Raw genomic sequence first — 20,268 nt, forward strand, 5'->3', positions numbered from 1 at the left:
GTCCGTTTGCCCCTCCCCCCCTGTCCGTTTGCCCCCTCCCCCCCCTGTCCGTTTGCCCCCTCCCCCCCCCTGTCCGTTTGCCCCCTCCCCCCCCCTGTCCGTTTGCCCCCTCCCCCCCCCTGTCCGTTTGCCCCCTCCCCCCCTGTCCGTTTGCCCCCTCCCCCCCTGTTCGTTTGCCCCCTCCCCCCCTGTTCGTTTGCCCCCTCCCCCCCTGTTCGTTTGCCCCCTTCCCCCCCTGTCCGTTTGCCCCCTCCCTCCCCCCCCTGTCCGTTTGCCCCCTCCCTCCCCCCCTGTCCGTTTGCCCCCTCCCTCCCCCCCTGTCCGTTTGCCCCCTCCCTCCCCCCCTGTCCGTTTGCCCCCTCCCTCCCCCCCTGTCCGTTTGCCCCCTCCCTCCCCCCCTGTCCGTTTGCCCCCCCCCCTGTCCGTTTGCCCCCCCCCCCTGTCCGTTTGCCCCCCCCCCCTGTCCGTTTGCCCCCCCCCCCCTGTCCGTTTGCCCCCCCCCCCCTGTCCGTTTGCCCCCCCCCCCTGTCCGTTTGCCCCCCCCCCTGTCCGTTTGCCCCCCCCCCCCTGTCCGTTTGCCCCCCCCCCCTGTCCGTTTGCCCCCCCCCCCCTGTCCGTTTGCCCCCCCCCACCTGTCCGTTTGCCCCCCCCCACCTGTCCGTTTGCCCCCCCCCCTGTCCGTTTGCCCCCTCCCCCCCCCCTGTCCGTTTGCCCCCTCCCCCCCCCCCTGTCCGTTTGCCCCCTCCCCCCCCCCCTGTCCGTTTGCCCCCCCCCCCCTGTCCGTTTGCCCCCCCCCACCTGTCCGTTTGCCCCCCCCCACCTGTCCGTTTGCCCCCCCCCCTGTCCGTTTGCCCCCTCCCCCCCCCCTGTCCGTTTGCCCCCTCCCCCCCCCCCTGTCCGTTTGCCCCCTCCCCCCCCCCCTGTCCGTTTGCCCCCTCCCCCCCCCCCTGTCCGTTTGCCCCCCCCCCCTGTCCGTTTGCCCCCCCCCACCTGTCCGTTTGCCCCCCCCCACCTGTCCGTTTGCCCCCCCCCCCTGTCCGTTTGCCCCCTCCCCCCCCCCTGTCCGTTTGCCCCCTCCCCCCCCCCCTGTCCGTTTGCCCCCTCCCCCCCCCCCTGTCCGTTTGCCCCCTCCCCCCCCCCCTGTCCGTTTGCCCCCTCCCCCCCCCCCTGTCCGTTTGCCCCCTCCCCCCCCCCCTGTCCGTTTGCCCCCTCCCCCCCCCCCTGTCCGTTTGCCCCCTCCCCCCCCCCCTGTCCGTTTGCCCCCTCCCCCCCCCCCTGTCCGTTTGCCCCCTCCCCCCCCCCCTGTCCGTTTGCCCCCTCCCCCCCCCCCTGTCCGTTTGCCCCCTCCCCCCCCCCCTGTCCGTTTGCCCCCTCCCCCCCCCCCTGTCCGTTTGCCCCCTCCCCCCCCCCTGTCCGTTTTCCCCCTCCCCCCCCCCTGTCCGTTTGCCCCCTCCCCCCCCCTGTCCGTTTGCCCCCTCCCCCCCCCCCTGTCCGTTTGCCCCCTCCCTCCCCCCCTGTCCGTTTGCCCCCTCCCTGTCCGTTTGAATTCAGTGTCAGTGTGTGTGTGACAGGAGAGTAGAACACGCCCCCTCTCTTCCCATTTGTCAGAGCAGGGTCATGTGACCCTGCTCTCAGCACGAAAGTATCTCTCCCTTGTCTCCCCAAGCACAACGCTTGGGAGAGCGTGTGTGCACGCGGGAGAGCGTGTGTGCACGCGCATGAGCGCGCGAGCACAGCGGGAGAGGGGATGTGCTGATCCACATTGAAGAAGGTAAGCGCGCCAAGCGCATAGCGAGCTCAGCGCCAGCGGGGACTCAGCTAGGCTTTGTCCCCGCTGGCGCTGAGCTTGCTCATGCTTGGATGAGGGCAAACCAGCGCCGTGACGTCATTGTCACGGGGGCGCGGCCATGACGTCACCCGGCAGGTTCGCCCTCATTGGCTGAACCGCGTGGCTTAGCGCTCCGTCGCGAGTCCTGCTCTCAATTCTATAGAGAGTAGGAGCAACTCTTGCCACAAAGCTGCGGCCCCCCCCCTCGCAGCGGGCCCGGCGCCATTGAGGGGAGGGCTCTCGTCCCTGCAGCGTCCGCCACAGCGGGCGCTGCAGTAGCCAGCGGGGGCAAGGCCTTAGGCTGAGTCCCCGCTGATGCTTACCGCGCTCACGCTCGAGTGGTGACGTCACCAACTCCCAAGCATGAGTGCGGGTGTCCTGCGAATTTTGCGAGGGAGGGCGGGGGGTTGCATGGGGGGCCTATTGAGCGAGCTTCAAACACTTTTTTTTTTTACTTCCCAAGTGCCAAGCTTGGGAGAGCGTACGTGCCTGCGCACGAGCGCCGCGTGAGCGGGGATGTGAGAATTCACATTGTACAAAGTAAACTCGGCAAGCACCGCCCGCTCAGCGCTAGCGGGGACGCAGCCTTAGGCTTTGGTCCCGCTGCGTCCGGCAGCGGGCCACCAGCCCCTTTCCTGTAGTGTGGAGGTCCCCGCTGGCTCCTTACTACTTGGCTGACTGCGTGCTGTGACGCGTCAGCCGGCCGATGCTGCAAGCTCCTAGTGATTTGCAGCTCTGATGGGGTGGGGGAGGGAAGGCGCTATGGAGGGGAGGCGGCTTGGGAGGGGAGCAGGGAAGGAGCTGCGGGGGGAAAAGTGTGTGTGTGTGTGCGTGCGTGCGTGCGTGCGTGTGGGGGTGGACGGCACCACGGCACCACGATCTCAGACCTGGCAAAGTTTTACCAGCCCCCCCCCCCCTCCCCGGCTCCCTACAGACCGCATATCGCGGTCAATTGCCTGTCAGCGCGCCGCCTGTCTGCAGTGCGGGCGCGCTGACTGAGGGAGCGGGGCCTTAGCCTTAGACTGTGAGCTTGGTGTTGAAAACACTGACTTTCAAGTGACAAGTCGTCTAAATTTAGCATAGGTTGAACTTGGACACGTCTTTGTTTTCCAACTTCATCTACTGTGTAACTATGTAACACGCGGAGTTCAGATCCGAGAGTCAGCTCTCTGTGTGCCCCCGAGCGGTCACTTTATCTCCTCCAGTGCCCGAGGCACCAAAATTAGATTGTATGTCCTTTTGGGGAAGACACTCCTTCTGCGGCAGACCTTTGTATACAGCGTTTTGTATAGTCAGCACCATGCTGTACGTATATCTTTATTTATATAGCGTGTCACAGCAGTAATACTCGTGACAATAATATAAAATAATGGGAATAAGAGCTTCAGATATAAAAGTATCAAGAGGAAAAGGAGTCCCTGCCCCGAAGAGCTTACAATCTAAGTGGCAAGTGGGGAAAGCTTCCAGACAATTGTTATCCTTTATTTATAAAGTGCCAACATATTCCCCAGCGTCTTACAATGGAGGGAACAGAATGATATAAATGACAAACAGAATGACAGAGACAAGGTAACGAGAGCCCTGATCCTGAGAGCTTACAATCTAAAGGAACATTTTTTTACTGAAATGTCCCTGTCCTATTATATCACGATAATTTCACACCTCTCCCCAGAATGGTTGCATGTTTTGAGTCCTCTGCCTGCTCACAGGGGGGGGGAGGGCAAACTCCCCTGAATCCGACCCTAAAACCAGTCAGGCGAGAATCCCAGATATCCCATATAACACAAACAGCTCAGAGGAGGAACCCCCCACACCTAAATTCCTGGCCCCAAATCCTCCTGTTACACTTCAAAGAAACCAGGTTAATTTCCCACATCTCATCCCCACACGTTCCCTCCTAGGCTAGGACTAAAGAAGAAGGCTCAGGGCCTAGACTGAAAGCGCAGCATGTCTGCTGCCACACAGGGGGGGGGGGGGGGGAGAGGAGTTGAAGGGTATATACTGTAGGTAGGGGACAAAGGTTGCACCTACCTCTTAGTCACCCGGACCTGGTTGGTCACGCCCTCCCAAGAATTTGGGTTCCACGTTTGCTGTTGCAGCGTGGCAGTAATCTTTAGATGGGTCGGGGACCCAGGTAAAGTTGGCTCCATATGGGGCGGGTGGACGTCCCTCCCCAATTGGTGGTTATGGGGAAGGCGGTGTCATACATGGCTCGGGCGGGCCCCCTGGCAGTGTCCTTCCTTCCTTCCAGGGATGGGGTGTGTTTTGGGACCAAATAGCCAGGGTGGCTGTTGGCACATAGCAGAACATGGAGTTACTTTGTGTTTGGGGGGGCCGGGGGTGGCTTTTGCCATTTGTTAAGCTTCCTCTGGAAGTAGAGACTCCCCCAACCTTCAAAAGAAATGAGCAGATTAGAGTTATTATGGATTTAGTTCAATCATTAGCAATCTTCATTTTATTTTTATTGTACAAGTTGAGGGGAGAGAAGAGTGCCCCCTTGAGATGGTAAGTGGTTCCCCATCCTCCAGTGACCCCCGGCTTCCTGAGACTAATTTTTGATGCTGGTGATGACACCCCCCCCAAAAAAAAAAGTGCAGATCCGGAGCAGAAAGTCACAATGTCACTGGTCATTGAAGTTTAATTATCTACAAGAGTTAGGATGAACCCGGCACGGTCACCAAGGGGTCCCCAAAGGTCAGGGGATTAGATTGTCAGAAGGGACACTTCAGGTAATAGGAGGAAAAATCCCACCACAAAACAAGCAGCAGGTGCTCCTCACACAGCCTCTGGTGTCATGACGTTTGTACAACACAAACTCCTGGTATGGCAGTGTGTTGCGTCACAAACATCCAAGGCTTTTTTGTCAGTACACGGGAACGGATCCCCCCCTGCTGGGATTACTCGAAACCTTCAGTCTCACTTACAGCTGCTGAAGGCGCGTGTGCAAATATTAAATGCCTGCCCCGGGCAACATCAGACACTCAAGCAAATCAGGGGTGTGCCTCTGATAAATGGCATTACTGCCGCCTGGCAGAGACCACCACAATTTGGCCAACACACCATGAGATACTCATGGTGAGAGACTTGTCGCCGAGCATGCGATGTTTGCCCTCCCGCAGTCATACTTCCCATGCCCGCTAAACGCCAGTTTGGACCAGTATTATTGATCTATCAGTCACATGTAGATAACATTAACAGCTAATTAAAGTGGTTTCTCCAAAATGTTTAACACTGAAGTGACCCGATAGAGAAGTTTCACCTAGTGCAGCGGTAAGCAACATATTTTTCAATGTAGCCACAGCTGTGGCGAATGAGAAGTGAAAATCGCCACGCCACGCTTTTCGTTTACTTGTGTCACTACAAATTTTAGCTCCCATAAAAAACAAAAAAACAAAACACAGTTCAGTTGGAGTCTAGACCCGACCTTGAAGGCAGGGGGGGGGGGGGGGGGGGTATTGGATGGCTGTGTTGCATCAATGACTCATTCGGAAAGCAGAAACCAGCACACGCCACCAGAAAAAAAAGTTTTTTTTACTGCGGGAGCTGGCAAACGCAAATACGCCACGTTCATGGCCAATTCACCACTTGTGGCGATTGGGTTGCCCACCTCGGACCTAGTGACTAGGAGACAGAACCTTACAGCTCCGCAGGGGTACAACCCAAAAGCACTGGGTGGGAATACCAAAGACTACCCACATGGGATTTAAAGTGGGTAGTGGAGAGTAAAATAATCATTCCTAAAATAACTCCATAGAAAGGATTCAATCAGCCTTAAAACCATTTAATTTATTTGTATCTTGTAAAAAATATGAACATGTACATTCCTTTAGAAACACAAACTTCAAGCTTACCAGCAACTTATTACTTTACAAGCACCTTGGGGGCTCAGTCAGCACTACAAGATTTAAAATCCAGGTTGAAAGCCCCACCCCCAATTTGTTTAAATATGTCTACTTGTGCAAAGTTTAAGTAATAGCTCCATTTAACCCAGGGGTGCTCAATGCCAGTACTCAAGTGCCCCCCCTCGGGATATCCTGAAAACCTGACCAGTTTCTTTTGGGGGGTGGGGGGGGGGAGGGGTGAGACTTAACTGGAGTTGAGCACCCATTGTCCATGGGACCATTGCCCGTCTTGCTGGGTTTTTGCACACACCTTCTCTTGGTCTCTGCAGGTGGGTGGCTTTTAATGACCCGCGAGTTAAGATGGTTTGTGCGACGCCATAACTTCCACATGGACTCTGTACATGTGACGAGGTCTCCGACTGAGCCTATACTGAACTTGCAAACCCTTGTGGTGTTCCCCTCATTGAGCAGTGACACCTTTACCTAACCATTTAAACCTGGAACCTATGAATATTTATAGCTTACATGCAAGTTGTTTCAACATTCAGGATCTAAAACAGTCTGGTGTTTCCCACATGGACCTGCAGCTCTAAAACCTGAACCCCGCTCAGTAAGACAGGAAACCCTCTTTAAAATAAAAAAAAGGCACTTTTAATAAAATGTGGTTATATTACAGCAGATTTGTCTTGCTTGGAGAACTAAAAATACAAAACAATTTTATTCCTATAAATAGCACATTAAGGAAACAAAATATATATATATATAAAAACAGCTCTGTCAAAAAGCAAACACTAAAGTGAATCATTAGGATACATTTTGCATACTGTCCCCAATCTCATCTCGTGTGCAGGAGACAGGAACATCCCACCGAATCCAGTGGGGCACTGGAAACAGTTTAGGCGCATTGTGAATTTTAGGCGCATTGTGAATCGGTGCTGTGAGTATTGGGGAGGGGCACCTCAATGCCTGGCTTTGCTGTAGATCACTTTATTCCGGTGTTTAGAGGAGTTCTCAGCAGGTCAGACAGGGTTACAGAGTTTCTGGCCTTTCCAAATTCTTAAAGCAAATACCCGCAAGCAATATAGGGCATTGCTGGGGCAGTGAACAGGGTAAAATGGTCCATGACAATGGATGGGGAGGATGGAGCTCCAAATCGTACAATGAGCCTGAGCCAACACTACATGTAAAATAAGCCACTTCCAACCAACAGCAGCTACAGGAGGACTGAGGTCTGCAAGTAAGAGGGATATTTGGTAGAAACTCCAGAGAAGCTGCAAGAGGAAGGCACTGGATGCAAAAAAACACATTCACGTGGTCAGCTTCAGAGGAGGGAAAGCAGGGCACATTAGGTCACAGATCTGCAGGCCATCTTCAGGTGTCAAGTTCTGCCAGACAGGCATTTCTTGGCGTCATTGTATCTGGTTAGAGACCACACACAGTGACCATGGAACTGAGGAATGAGCAGCAGGACGTTGCACCTGCATGTCATATGGCAGAGACCCCCCCAGAAATGTTAGACACAGATAAGGCCAGTGCAGGGAGGTTTCAGTTATAGATCCGTGTGCATAAGGCAGAACCGGGGAGTGTGTAGGTCTGTAGGGGGGAGGGGAAAGGAAGAAGAGAGGGAGAAAAAGAAGAAGTTCTTCCCCCAGCGAACTACTCCTCATCTCCCCCGTACATATCCGCCAGCTTCCGGAAGCGAGGGCCCCAGTTGTTCAGGCAGTCGTAGTCCTGGTCTCCGGAGCTGGAGGAGTTCAAGGAGCTGAGAGAAGCGGCCTCCGAACCGCTGCCTTCATAGTCAAACACCAGGAGGGAGTCGTACGGAGGCGCGGTGGGGTCATTATCCGCAGCGTGCAGGTTCTGCGGAGGAGAGACAGGGGAATCAGCAGCAAATCTACACAAGGAAGCATTTAACAGGTTAAACTTGTATTCTCACACTAAGAGGCACACTTGAAAAGCTAGAGCTTGCAGCTATAGCAGATAGTAACCCAACTCCTGCAGTGATGGAATGGGTCTGAAGCAGAGCCAAACTCCCATGTACTTCATGGGGAGTCAGAGGTTAAAGATAAGCAGCGGCAGCCGCTCAGGAGACAGCCTAATGCTTCTGTCAGGGACGTCAGCTCGTTCAGGGGCAATTTCTGCTTTTAATGAAGCAAAGAATCCATTAAGAAGCAGTTTCCCATCAGGAGCTGCTCCGGACGGCTCGGGAAATATGCAATGTCCGCTCAGGAAATGGATCTATTGGAAATTAACCCTTTCCATGGGATCAGTGTCTCCTGTGCTGTATACAGACACCAACTTTTACACCCCAAACATGCTGAAGGGGCGGGTCCCCAGTAAAAATCAGACTCTGAATAAAAATAAAAATAAAAATAGTCAATTTAAATTTAAAAAATTTTTTTTTTTTTAAATAAATCAATTTTATTTTAATCTGGATATTTTAACCAATATTCTATACAGTGGCACATTTTCCCTACAAAAAAAAAAAAAAAAAAGATACCAGAGCTCATAGAAACCGTGATTTAGGTCTGATTATGTATTAAAGCTCAATTTATAATTATATGAAGCTTTTCATCCCCATTAAAAATTAAATAAACTTGCTGAATTCCCCCCACAAAAACAGTTCTTAGAAAAATCAATTCTATTTTCCTCCCATCACGCCGGGTCAGTCACACCACACACCGGGTCACGGTTACATCTCCTCACCTCATCTATGAAGTTGCCGATTTCATCAGGGTTTGACGGCCGCGGCCTGTACTGAGGAGCAGGCATCAGCGTGGGGACCACATCGTTCCTCGTGACCTCTGGACGAGCGTCCAGGCCTCTGTGCAGCTGGCTCAAGTCATAATCCTGACAAGGGAGGCCAATTAGCAATATGTACCAACATACAACCCCACCCCAATCCTGCCCTCGGCCTCCCTTCTCACCCCAAGCCCCTCCATTTCTCCTCATTCGTCCGCCAGTTCTCCCCCATGGGTTCACCCTTCATCCTGCCCTTCTCTTCTGTCAGCATTTTTTTTTTTTTTTAACCACCCAACTCCCCGATCGCCTGTCCTCACCTGGTCCTCCTCTCCTCCACCCTCCTCGCCATAGTAGAAGATATTGTCCCTGGTGTCATCCTCCGGCAGAAGCAGAGGCTCCTTCACCACCTTCTTCCTCCTCCTCAGGAAGAGGAGCAGCAGCAGGACGAGGACTGCAGGAGAGGAGAAGAAGAAGAAGTGACAGTCAAACAGGGCTGCCCTATTCTGTAAGGTCGAGAAGAACTTCAGCTCTGCCTGACCAACATGTGAGATTCACAGCCATAGAAATAAGCCACTTGAAGAGCCGCGTGTTCTCTTCAACTCAACGTCAATTTTTCACGTGGTTCATGATTAGCTGGAATTTTGCAATGAAATTAGTTTTTTTCTTTAAGTCAGAGTAATAGGACAGGACCCGGGTAACACGAGCAGTGGCATGTGGGCGTTGGTTTGGGACCCTGACGTTGAGTGCAAACACAACTGGCAGAGAACCCGCCGTTTGCCAGCGTGATGTTTCTAACAGGACTGGGAGTGGTGACTTGTCCCCAAAGTACTCACTTAGTAGAGCGAGGATGGAGCCCAGGATGACCAGTATAATGGGCAGCTGGATGGCAGCCACACGCTCACTGCAACGGACCATGCCGCCCTCGCAGTCGCACACCGTCACGTTCACCACGGTCAGCTGGTCCCGGTGCAGTGCATCAAATAGCCGCACGTAGAGGTTGTAATGGCCCTTCTCCAGCTCCTTGGTCATTGAGAGAATCAACACATTACCTGGGGGAAGACATCGCTACAATGTTACACCCGTCAGGAAGACAGCCGCTTGGAAAACGCGCTTTAATGTGGAAGGATTTATGTATAGTGCTGATCACACTGTAGGAAAGATAAACGGCATACTCTGCAGGGTGGAAGGAAGAGCAGGTAACCCAACTCCTGCAGTCTCAAAAGTGCATGAAACACGTGGGGACGAAGGGGTTAATGGTCAGATTAAGCAACGGTCACAAGATCAGTGAGAGCAGCAGCTGAAGGTAAAATCCGAGAGCTTCCCTTCTGTGCACCGGATGTCAGGCTGCGGGACAGACTACACAGTCGTCATTATGTGGGGTGTCACCAATTACAGGGGGTGTGAGGAGCAGCCAGAATGTAACCAGGGACAGCAAAAAGCGTAAAGAGTATTACAGAATAAAATGTTCCAGCCTCCGGATAGTGTGTGCTGCGAGAGCCCGACGCACCGCCCTTACACACGGCGCACCGCCCTTACACACAGCGCACCGCCCTTACACACGGCGCACCGCCCTTACACACGGCGCACTAGAGGGACATGCGAACCTCTCATTGGCAGTGACCGTTTCAGGCTGCTATGTGCATCGGCCCCAGTCTCTGGGTATTCAGGGACACATGCACAGGACGGTCAGCGCACACTGCCCACGAGCCCCCAAAAGACTTGTTACCTTTGTCGTTGAGCTCAGCTGCCCACGCCTCCTCAGTCCCATGGATTAGATCCACACTGTAGGGGAAGGTGTTCGGTGGCAGGTCAGCGTCACTGATGGTCAGTATCTGGGGCTCCGGCTTCTGGTTGCAAATGCTGAAGACACGGGGATTGGGGACGGGGCCATTGTCATTGACGTCCAGCACGTGCAGGATGAGGGTCCCTGTGCCGGTGCCAGCCGGAACCCCTGCAGAGAAGGGACAGACCAAAATTAAAAATAAATAATATATCGCTGCTCTTCTAACCAGGCCCAACAACTGAAGGCTCTTTATCATTAATAAAAAAGGGACATGGGGTGCAAGCTGGGCTGCCACGTGGGGCACGAGTGGCTGAAACCCTCATCACTACCCGGATTCTGCACATCCTCTTTTTGCTGGTTTTTAAGAAAGTTATATTTAGGGTTCTATTTCCACACAAAGAAGTACGCCAGTTGCCATAAACTAGTGGGAATTGGCCTGTAGATGGGGTCTAACCCAACATTTTTCTGTGTATACTTTTGTTGTTGAGCACTGTGTCATACTGGCGTTACTGATTTTTGCTTTTAGCGCGATCTTACGTGACCACCCTGTTATTTGTGTGCGCGCTTCTGAGCTGTGGATAAGCATTTCTCTTCCCTAGCTTTCATGTCTTTATCATCATCACCGCGCCATGCGGCAATACCCTTTTCCAGATTGTGTACATTCCGGACAATGAGTAAAAAAGGTTTATGCCATTACCGTCTTACACAATTAGTGTGGGATATTATTATATAATTGTTAGTCTGAGGAACAAGGGGTTTCCATGCACCCCTCTTTTGGAAATTACTCAATCTGTTGTCGATTTCACTTTTAATTTTGAGATGTGGACAGAGATGTGGACAGAGATGTGGACAGAGATGTGGACAGAGATGTGGACAGAGATGTGGACAGAGATGTGGACAGCATCTACAAACTGAGCAGCACCATTGTATTTACACCAATATTGTTGAATTTAGATTGCGCTTCTTATTTCCAAGTTATTGAGGGAAAGTGCATCATAATTACCGTCATCTGTCACCAGGATAATGACGACGTACGTGTTGTTCTTCACAAACTCGGACTCCCTGTCCAGTTTCCTGTTGCTGGTGACTATCCCCGTTTCCTTGTTAATGGAGAGCCAGCGAGCAGGGTCATTACCGATACTGTAACTGGGGGTACAGATGTGGGAGAGGAAGAGGTTAGTCTCGTGGGGGGGGAGGGGGGAGAGAAGTCAGCCCTTCACCGAGGCTAGTCAGCAACCGCAGGAATCAAGTGGCACAGCTCTGTTTATAAAGTCTGGATCCAAGGTTTATGGGGTGAAAGACGGGCATCCACGTAAAGCGCCTATTTAAGGCGAGCGCAACTCTAGTCCTCAAAAGGCCACCAACAGGTCAGGTTTTCAGAATATCAAGGAGGTGGTCTTAACTGGAGTTACCCACCCCATGTCGATAAAGTAGACCGAGAACCCAACTCCTGCAGTGCTCCCTGGCTGGTATATTACACCAGGAATACACTGCACTGTAGATGGTGTCTCCACTCCTGTAGTGAACGGTTAAATAAAGCACAAGAACTATACCAGGAATCCCAAAGTTTGTGCTGTAACTTTCTGCGAGAGAAGCAGAATCCAAGGTTCGTGTATCCAAATAGAGGCAGAAAGCCCAGTTTTATGCATCAACCCTTTGCTGCCAGGGGGGGCCTGCCTGCCATGAGGTTATATCACTCGGCAAGGGGTGGCTTGCACATGGCAGCCAGTGGGTTAAAACTGTTCTACAACGCGCAGCGAGTATACATCATGTAACGTAGATTGTAAGCTCTCCGGGGCAGGGATTTCCTTTTCCAATAGCCGACGTGGTTGTACTTATTGTATTAGAATTTCCTGTACTGGACACGCTTCTGTAAAGTGCAGAGAATACTGTGGGTGCTATATAAATAGTGTACAATACTACAATAAGTATTTAAGTATATTGTGTTATTTGTATAAGCAAACTCCAGAGAGTTTGCTGATCAGATACGTGGAATATACCACGTGGCTGGAGTTGTATTGTATGTCTTTATATAGCGCCATTAATGTACATAGCGCTTCACAGTAGAAATACACGGGCTAAGCAAATAAACAGATAATATACATAACAGGTCATGGGAATAAGTGCTTCAGACATAAAAGTAACATTAAGGAAGAGGAGTCCCTGCCCCGAGGAGCTTACAGTCCAATTGTTTACCTCATCTTCTGATTCTGCTGCTTGTCTGGGTCCTGAGCCACGAGGGATCCGATAACCTGCCCGAGATGGATGTCCTCCGACACGTCCACCGTGCTGACGGACGGTACAAAAAAGGGAGCCTCGTTGACATCCTCCACGTTCACCGTAACCGTGGCTGTGGCCGTGGCCAGCGTGACTGTGAAAGGCTCTTCGTTCTCTGCGCCAATCTGCAGAATGTACTGCTTCCGGGCTTCGAAATCAAGACCCTGCGCGGGAGGAGAGCGAAACGGATCAGAACCCAAAATCAGATCGCCAGCAGCAAGAGAGACCGGGGAGGAGAGGCATTCTATATAAAAAACTAGGCGCATGCTGTCCCAGCATAAGATGTCACATGGCACAATGAGTGACATCACACCTGTGTGAATCCAACACTGGCTTCATATAGCAATGAAACAAATCAGTATCCCGTTATAATCACTGACGGCTACTCTAAGATTGGCGTTTATCCGGCACACGGGAACGCCCCTCATCTCCCTCTTGCCGGGGGCACACTTTGCCTGCTCAGCCCAACAGTGGCTCCCACCATTAGCCCCTCGAATGGGAGGCAGGGTGCAGACTGCAAACTCCTCAACCCCGCTGATATAGGTTAAGTATTGATCGGACACAAACCAACCAGGGGATTGGGGTGGAGGGGGGAGTTTATTGGGGTGGAGGGGGGGGGGGGGGAGTGGAGGGTAGATTTCCCTATTGCTAAGAGTTTTTGCGAATCAAAAACCCCCCGTGCCTGCCAACAAAACCAGCAGAGATTTAACGGGCAATTACTGCAGCGTTCACACAGGGTGCAAAGTGAGGCCATGATGGGGGGGGGAGGCAGGAGAAGAGAAGTCAGGCGGGAGTCAGAAGATGCAGCAATCCAAGCTGGGCACGGCACAACAGGAAGCATTTATGTTCGCTGTGCAGCACAAAGCAGCTGCGAGCGGACGTAACGCGGCGCGTAACAAGGGTTTCACGGCTGCTTTAAAGATCCGAGCGAATCATTATACAGAGAGCAGCAGTTTGATTACAGGCCTCGCAATAGCTGGATAGTAAGAAGTGGGAGGCCACGCACTACCTTAGCGGTCGTCAGGATACCATCGTTTGTGACCGGGTCGGTGACGATGGTGAAGTGGCCGCCTTCGTTACCCTTCACGATCTTGTACACCGCGCGCCACGCAGCGGTGCCGGGCTGATCCAGGTCCGTCACAGACAGCCTCTGAACCTCAAAACCCACTTCATTCTCTGGCACCAGCGCCTCGTACTGTAACGGAGAGAGACCACATACACTTAGCACACAGAGTTCAGTACCGGCCCAAACGGAAAGGTTAACCCCTGTAGCATGTGCAACACGAAGCAGACTCCACGGGAAGTTAGAGTAATGTTTGCAGAATAATTCTTATTCCCCTCTGAAACCCCACAAAGAGCATAAGAGGACAGGTCCTCAACATTGGACATGCTCTGGGCCCCCCTCCCTCCATTTGCAGAGCGCCAATACATTCTGTAGCGCAGCACTTGCCCCCCCGCGTTCCCTGCACTGGGAGACTGTCCCCTGCATCTACCACCCTTAAAGTAAAGGACTTTCGTGTTTCTCAACCATTGCAAATGCTGTAGGATTCAGGGCAGCTGGGTTTACCGTTTTGGGATCGAAGACTGGGGCGTTGTCGTTGGCGTCTGTGATCTCGATGACGGCGGTCCCCGTGGTGGACAGTCCTGTACCATTCAAGTCCGCAACCTTCAAGGTCAGCGTGTACACACTCACCCTCTGTGCAGAAAGAAGACTGGGTCAAAAACAAAGGCTAAGCACCTCTCTCCCCAGTAGATGGTGGACGTGGAATGGACATCAGAACAGTCTTATTTCACACATTGTTTGGTTCTGGAGTTCCTGCTAAGATTTTTTTTTTTTTATATGCGCCCAAAACCCATGTGCGCCAACCCCTGTCGTGGAACAGGATTTTACATTTCTCAGCCTCCCTTTGCAGCTCATGGGATTCATGTCTCCCTAGCTTAGCTGCCTGCTATTTTCCCTGTCCTAGCTGCATGTGAAAAGGCAACATTGTTACATGTTGTTTACACAGCCCTAGTCAGTGTTGGTTGCCTGCAATCTCCTAGCCGAGTGTGGGCTATTCCTACCCCCCTGTCCTTGCTGACAGTTAGTATAGTCTCACTTAAAAAGTGTGACCCTTGCCCCTCACTTCCTTTTCACCCTGGTCTCAGTGAGTACCTGCCTGCTATTTGCCCCAGCAAGGCCTTTCTGTTTTTACACTGCCTCATCCTTGATACACTGCACTTCAGACAGAGAAGCACTCTCTACCCACACTACATCTGCAAGTACCTTTCTTCCTGTGATTTTCTCTCAATAAAACTAAGACAGACAAAAGGACTTGTGCTTTGGAAGAGGGAAGGCATGAGTTAAGCCAACTGGAATTATTCATACATCATTCGTGACCCTGGTTCCAGGAAAAACCCCTTCCACTGAGACACCACTGAATGTGCATGGACAACAGCTCTGTGCTGCCTGCCGGGCATAGTAAGAATAAGCCACAGGCGCCATCATGCAGACATTACTGCAAATTTGGGGCACTTTTAAATAAAACATTCAAATCAAGAACCGCTACCGAAAAAGTTGGTACTTTGCTTTACGGAGCTCAGGTTCAAGATGGGTCATTTTTGGTGGAACTACCCGGTTAACCAATAATAACCGTACAGAGAAGATGGGTTGTGCCGCTACAGGACTGAGCAGGGAGAAGTTGGGTCACAACAGAACCCAAACCTGTCGAGTTCCTAACTGATTCTAGATCGCACTAAACATTGGAGCTCTGGAAATATTCCGCCAAAGATCCAGCCTCCTTATAACAAGCAGCGGCGCTTCTCTGGGCCAGAAAGCCAGAACCCTGCAAACACCGGGTCTCACCTCTCTGTCTAACCCACTGGCGATGACACTGATGACCCCGGTCTCACTGTTGATGGCGAACAGGTTGGCCGCTGGCTCTTCAGGCACCTGCGTCTGGATGGAATAACCGAGCATTGCGTTGTAGGTCTCTTCGTCGTCAGCGTCAGTCGCAAACACTGACATCACCGAGGTACCTACGAGGGACAGGTAAGAGGACGGCCAGTGTCAGATTTCCCATTAAGCCCAGGCCTAAGGCAGCAAAATTTGCCGTGCTCTCCTTCAAAACCCGAGCGTCAAATTATGCCATGGACAAATGCAGACTTCAAGACAGTGTTACCATGGCAACGCGATGCCATGTTGGTGACATTCACGGAGTCATTGGACACTGGATGAAGGAGAAGCATGGTGGCCGATATAGGCAATTACCTAAGGGTGGCACACACGTAAGTGCCCAAGGGTGGCAGATTTGGATATTTGCAGCGGAGGACAGCAAAAGTAAAATCCTGAAATGATTATAGGATGAGTATTGCGGATTAGAGTTAAGAACCCCTGCATTAGACAATGCAGTGCCTACCATCTCAGTTATCCAGAAGGGGTAACCACGTCAGCAATTCTGTGTCAGAGTAAAGTACAAAGTGCACAACACCAGCTGGATGTGTGAAGCAGACTGCAGGAGAGAACGCAGCAGCATTTCCAGAAATTGTTTAAAGCGTTTCCCCCCTCCCCCTCCCCCTCCCCGAAAAGCGCAGTACGAGGACAAAAATTGTTTTTTTACATCATATTTTACTACATTAAATGCACAGTATGAAAGAGGAAGCTGTTTCTAAACGCAGAACCAAGGTCTTTGCAGTGCGCCCCCCTCACCTGGCTGGGCTCCCTCCCTCACCGCTCCCCTGAACACTTCCTCCGTGAACTTGGGCCGGTTGTCATTCTGGTCGGTCACCTTAATGGTTATCTCCATCGGCTCCTCCATCGGTTGACCGTTTTCCGACACGGCATGAGACAGGAGCTGAACGAGATCACAACCCTCTGAGCAACTGGAGAGCACAGGAGGCCGACGCATATACCTTATACACTGCGCGGTGCCTCCAGCATACAGATCCACGTCTGCCTCCACCACCCAGAACCCACCCGCCATCTTCGAGCAGCTGCATGCGTCAACTTTCACGCCAGCATTTCTATCCGATTCTGTACAGATCGCCATCAACTACAACCACCCCATTATCCCACATTGTAAAGTTTCTACGAGTTCTAGTCCAACGTTTTCGTTTCTGGTCTTATTCATGCCTCGGAAATGTGCACTAATGCCAAGAGCTACTCGTTACTCTGCTGTAGAGTGACCGTCGCGCTCACCACATATTGGCTGAACTGTTCGCGATCCAGCGGCCGCGTCACACTCAACCAGCCGGAAGCCCTCTCGATGATGAAGACGCCCTCGGGAGGGGTGTCCGCGCCCTGCCCAGTGATGCTGTAGAAAACACGGGGTCCTTTGTCCTTGTTGGATTTAATCTGAGGAAGCGGGAAGAAAAAAAAGGGTGTGAAAATCAGCGCCCCCTTCTGTGCAGGGAGACGGCAAGACCCCCGGGGTCACAGAATGGACATCTTCCTCCCCCACCCCCCACACCTAGCCAGAGCACAGGCTGCAAGGGAGCCATTAGGCCAACAGAGAAACCTGATGGTGCCTATACCAGAATTGCACTCTGACCTTAGACAAGTCACTATCCCTGTGCCCCAAGTATGTAAGCTCTGTAGGCATAAGGAGCCCATGTACAGCACTGCTTACACTGCCAGGAGTATATAGCTTTGAGAAGGCAGTATTCCTTTACACGGACATCAACAGAACCTGAAACGGAGTTAAACTAAGGATCCAATGATCTATAGAAACCCTACAGAATCCGGTGCGGTAAAATGATGACAGAGTGGCTGCTGTGTCATTACAATGTGGGCGTCTGCCTTAATACAGAGGGGATTTACTGGAGATTAGGGTCACTAGTGACTTAACAAAAAAGGAATCAATCACAGCAGAATTTACACATTTATTAGTTTGCATCATTTTCATGGGTAGGACCAAAAAAAGATTACGTCTGCACAGGGGAGGGAGGCAGAGTTGAAACAGGGGCGGCCAACTCCAGTCCTCAAGGGCCACCAACAGGCCAGGTATTGATATCCCAGCTTCAGCACAGGAAGCTCAGTGGTTGTCAGACTGAGCCACTTGTGCTGAAGCAGGGATATCCCCAATATCTGGCCTGCTGGTGGCCGTTGAGGACAGGCGTTAGCCACCCCCGTGTTAAAACTACAGGCGCAGTTACGTACCTGCACCACGCGTTTGGGGAAAGGTCCCTTCTCGTTCTCGGACACATGGATGGGAGGAATGACCCATTCCCTCTTTCTCCGCTGCAGACCAGTCTGTTTCTCGGGGAACACCATCACTGGGAGCTTCGCAGATCTGCTGGGGGCTTCCTGCACCTACAGTAACATGCATAATATTGTGCTCCCCTCAGGGTGACAGGACCCCGCCCCATCCAATTCATTAAGGCTGAGTGAAGGAACAAAGTGGCCTAAACTGTCACCCACCAGAGCACTCTACTTTTAATAAAGCACTGGGCTTGGTCCACAGTTTATAGAACTTTATGTAGGCGAGACTGGCCAAATAACTGTACCAATTAAAGTGTGTGATTCATGCCAGTATGAGCACACTCCATGACAGGTGGGTAGGCCCAGGTACAAGAAAAGCAAGAGTCCCAAATGTGTAGCCTGTTTGTAGATGGTCTCAGTGTCACTCCTGCAAAGAACTACCATCTACTGCACTTATTCCCACACCCGTTGTCACCAAGTTTCCCAAACATACCACTTAGATCGTAAGCTCTCCGGGGCAGAAATGCTTTCCTACCGTCTAACTTTGTTGAGCTTATTGTATTATACTTCCCTGTACTGTATGGTCTTTGGTGCCAAGTACAGCTGTGGGCTCTACATAAAGATAGACATCCATCTAGCGCCATGGCAAATTGCCCTGGCACTCGGATTATCCCTTCTCCCTCCCCAGGTCTCCGGTGTTCATACCTCATCGGGACGATGGCGCTTGTTCACCACGGTGATGGTGGTGGAATATTTCCGTCCCAGAGCGTCCCAGGTGCTGACGGTGAATTTGGTGTCCCTGCCATGCAGCTTCGCGTAACGTTTTACCAGCACAGTGCCGTCCATCAGCACCCGAAAGCGCGAGTCTCCCACATCGTACAGGCCGTGTTTCCGCCCTGTGCAGTCAGCAAAGCTCACTAGAGAGGAGGCAGGTCAGGACAGAGTAGTGTCAGGATACAGTAATGTCAGGACAGAGTTATGTCAGGACAGTTACACAGCAGCCACAACGCAACCAGCTTTTTGCACACCGCTCCAACATGAAACCAGATACCCACTGCTGCCCCACGTACAATGAGACTCCACCGCTCTACTCTGTACAACGAGACACCCACCGTCACCCTCTTTATTGTATAACCTGACACCCACCACAATGCCGCCCTACTCTGTAGGGCGCAATTTGCAGACCAGCAGAATGAGTTTTTAATCCCAAAAGTGCTTACAATTTAAGTTTTGTAATGAGAGCGAAAGTGTCAATAACCAGTTAGCACGGAGCCTAGTACACCACTTATAGAATACTTAATGTGGGTGCGACTGGGTGAATATCTGTAGCAATTAAGTGTGAGATCCGTGCCAGTATGATTGCCACAGGTGGCTAGGGAGGTTAGAGGGTACTGGTCACATGGCAGTTCCAGCAGAATAAAAACGTTCAGTGAAAGGGTTAAAAGCAGAGCAGCCCAAATATGCGATGTGACCTTGAAGAACTCAGCAGCTCCCAGAGAAACAGCTGGAATTCCAAGGACCTGCAAACACCCACTAAACAGGAGCCAAAGCACAGGTTTCAGAACGACATGTCGGCAGCATTACCATATACGGCACTCACCGCGTATGCAGCTTTTTACAGCTATTAGTTTTCAGGCACAATGAGTCCCGGCGCTGCAGAGCTTACAATCTAGATGTGGGTGCCCAAAGGCACAGGGAGACTTGGCTCAAGGTCACAAGAAGCCGACACTGATTTGATCTGGGTACAACTACTTCAAAGGCTGTTCCTTTACAGAATGTATGCAGAAGGTCTAAAGACCTCTGAACAAAAAGAATTAAACACTAGGTGAGGATCTGTACACCAGCAATGACTTGAGATTTACTTTACAGTGCTGGTCTCTGAAGTGGGTAGAGTGGATAACTTTTTCCTGCCAAGGATGAGTGGTTCTGGATTCTCCCTGCACCAGCTCGGTGAAAAACTCATTTACAAGCACGCCAAGTATTTAATGCAGGGAACTGTAACTTTACACCTGCAGGTCACAGCTACGCACGCACTTCAGCAGCCAAAGAGTTAAGTTCTAGCCATGTTTGAGCCCCAGGAGGATTTGATGATAATGTTTTTGGGTCGGCACCTGAAGGCGGCTTATCGGTTCCACATTCCTCCCCTGCTCCCGGGGCAAATAAAGTTCTGCAGAATTGAAGATCCAGTCGGACCCGCTTGGGAGAGGGGGGAGGGGGGGGGGAGAAGGGGCTGGGACCTGCATGAAACCTGAGCTCACACCTGGGGCAGAGAGCAGTGATGGGGCTGGAATGTATACACTGCAGATAACAGGGTGACTGATGGTGCAGAGGGGAGGGAGATTCAAATATACACAGTCAGCTGTTTGCTATAGCACTGTGAGGACAGCTGAAGTGACCACTGAGCTGACATGTGTCCAGTGTAATGAGCTGTGGACAGGCTCTATTGGAGAGGCAGGAAGTGCGAGTGTAGGAGCGAGTAAAGACACTGACTAAGTAATGACAGAGTCAATCAGGGGACCCTAGGCTTATACCCAGTGTCAGCTCCTAGTGACCTCATCTCCCTGTGCCTCAGGCACCCAAAACAGATTGTAAGCTGCCACGGGCAGGGACTGTGTAA

At 51.9% G+C, this 20,268-nt stretch overlaps 1 protein-coding gene across 1 annotated transcript; it reads right to left on the reverse strand.

Moving 5' to 3' along the window:
* Positions 1-5,588: 5,588 nt before the first annotated feature.
* On the reverse strand, positions 5,589-18,594 carry LOC142469834 (blastomere cadherin-like). The gene is made up of 14 exons (XM_075576507.1): positions 18,357-18,594; positions 17,610-17,762; positions 16,650-16,805; positions 16,161-16,305; positions 15,318-15,490; positions 14,040-14,168; positions 13,482-13,667; positions 12,392-12,636; positions 11,199-11,341; positions 10,139-10,363; positions 9,246-9,461; positions 8,730-8,863; positions 8,377-8,520; positions 5,589-7,530 (listed from the first exon to the last, which is right to left on the reverse strand). Exons 1-14 carry the CDS (start codon positions 18,495-18,497, stop codon positions 7,327-7,329), a joined length of 2,394 nt encoding a protein of 797 aa, XP_075432622.1. The 5' UTR covers positions 18,498-18,594; the 3' UTR covers positions 5,589-7,326.
* Positions 18,595-20,268: the final 1,674 nt, after the last annotated feature.

The sequence above is a fragment of the Ascaphus truei genome, chromosome 19 (assembly GCF_040206685.1).
Source record: "Ascaphus truei isolate aAscTru1 chromosome 19, aAscTru1.hap1, whole genome shotgun sequence".
Classification (NCBI taxonomy): Eukaryota; Metazoa; Chordata; class Amphibia; order Anura; family Ascaphidae; genus Ascaphus; species Ascaphus truei.

Coding starts and splice junctions, on each gene's coding strand:
- LOC142469834 (XM_075576507.1), bottom strand. CDS start 18,497: ATGGACGGCACTGTGCTGGTAAAACGTTACGCGAAGCTGCATGGCAGG. Junction 12,637..13,481: donor GTATCCTGACGACCGCTAAG/GTAGTGCGTGGC, acceptor CCTCCCGCGCAG/GGTCTTGATTTCGAAGCCCG. Junction 11,342..12,391: donor CAGCAGAATCAGAAGATGAG/GTAAACAATTGG, acceptor CTGTACCCCCAG/TTACAGTATCGGTAATGACC.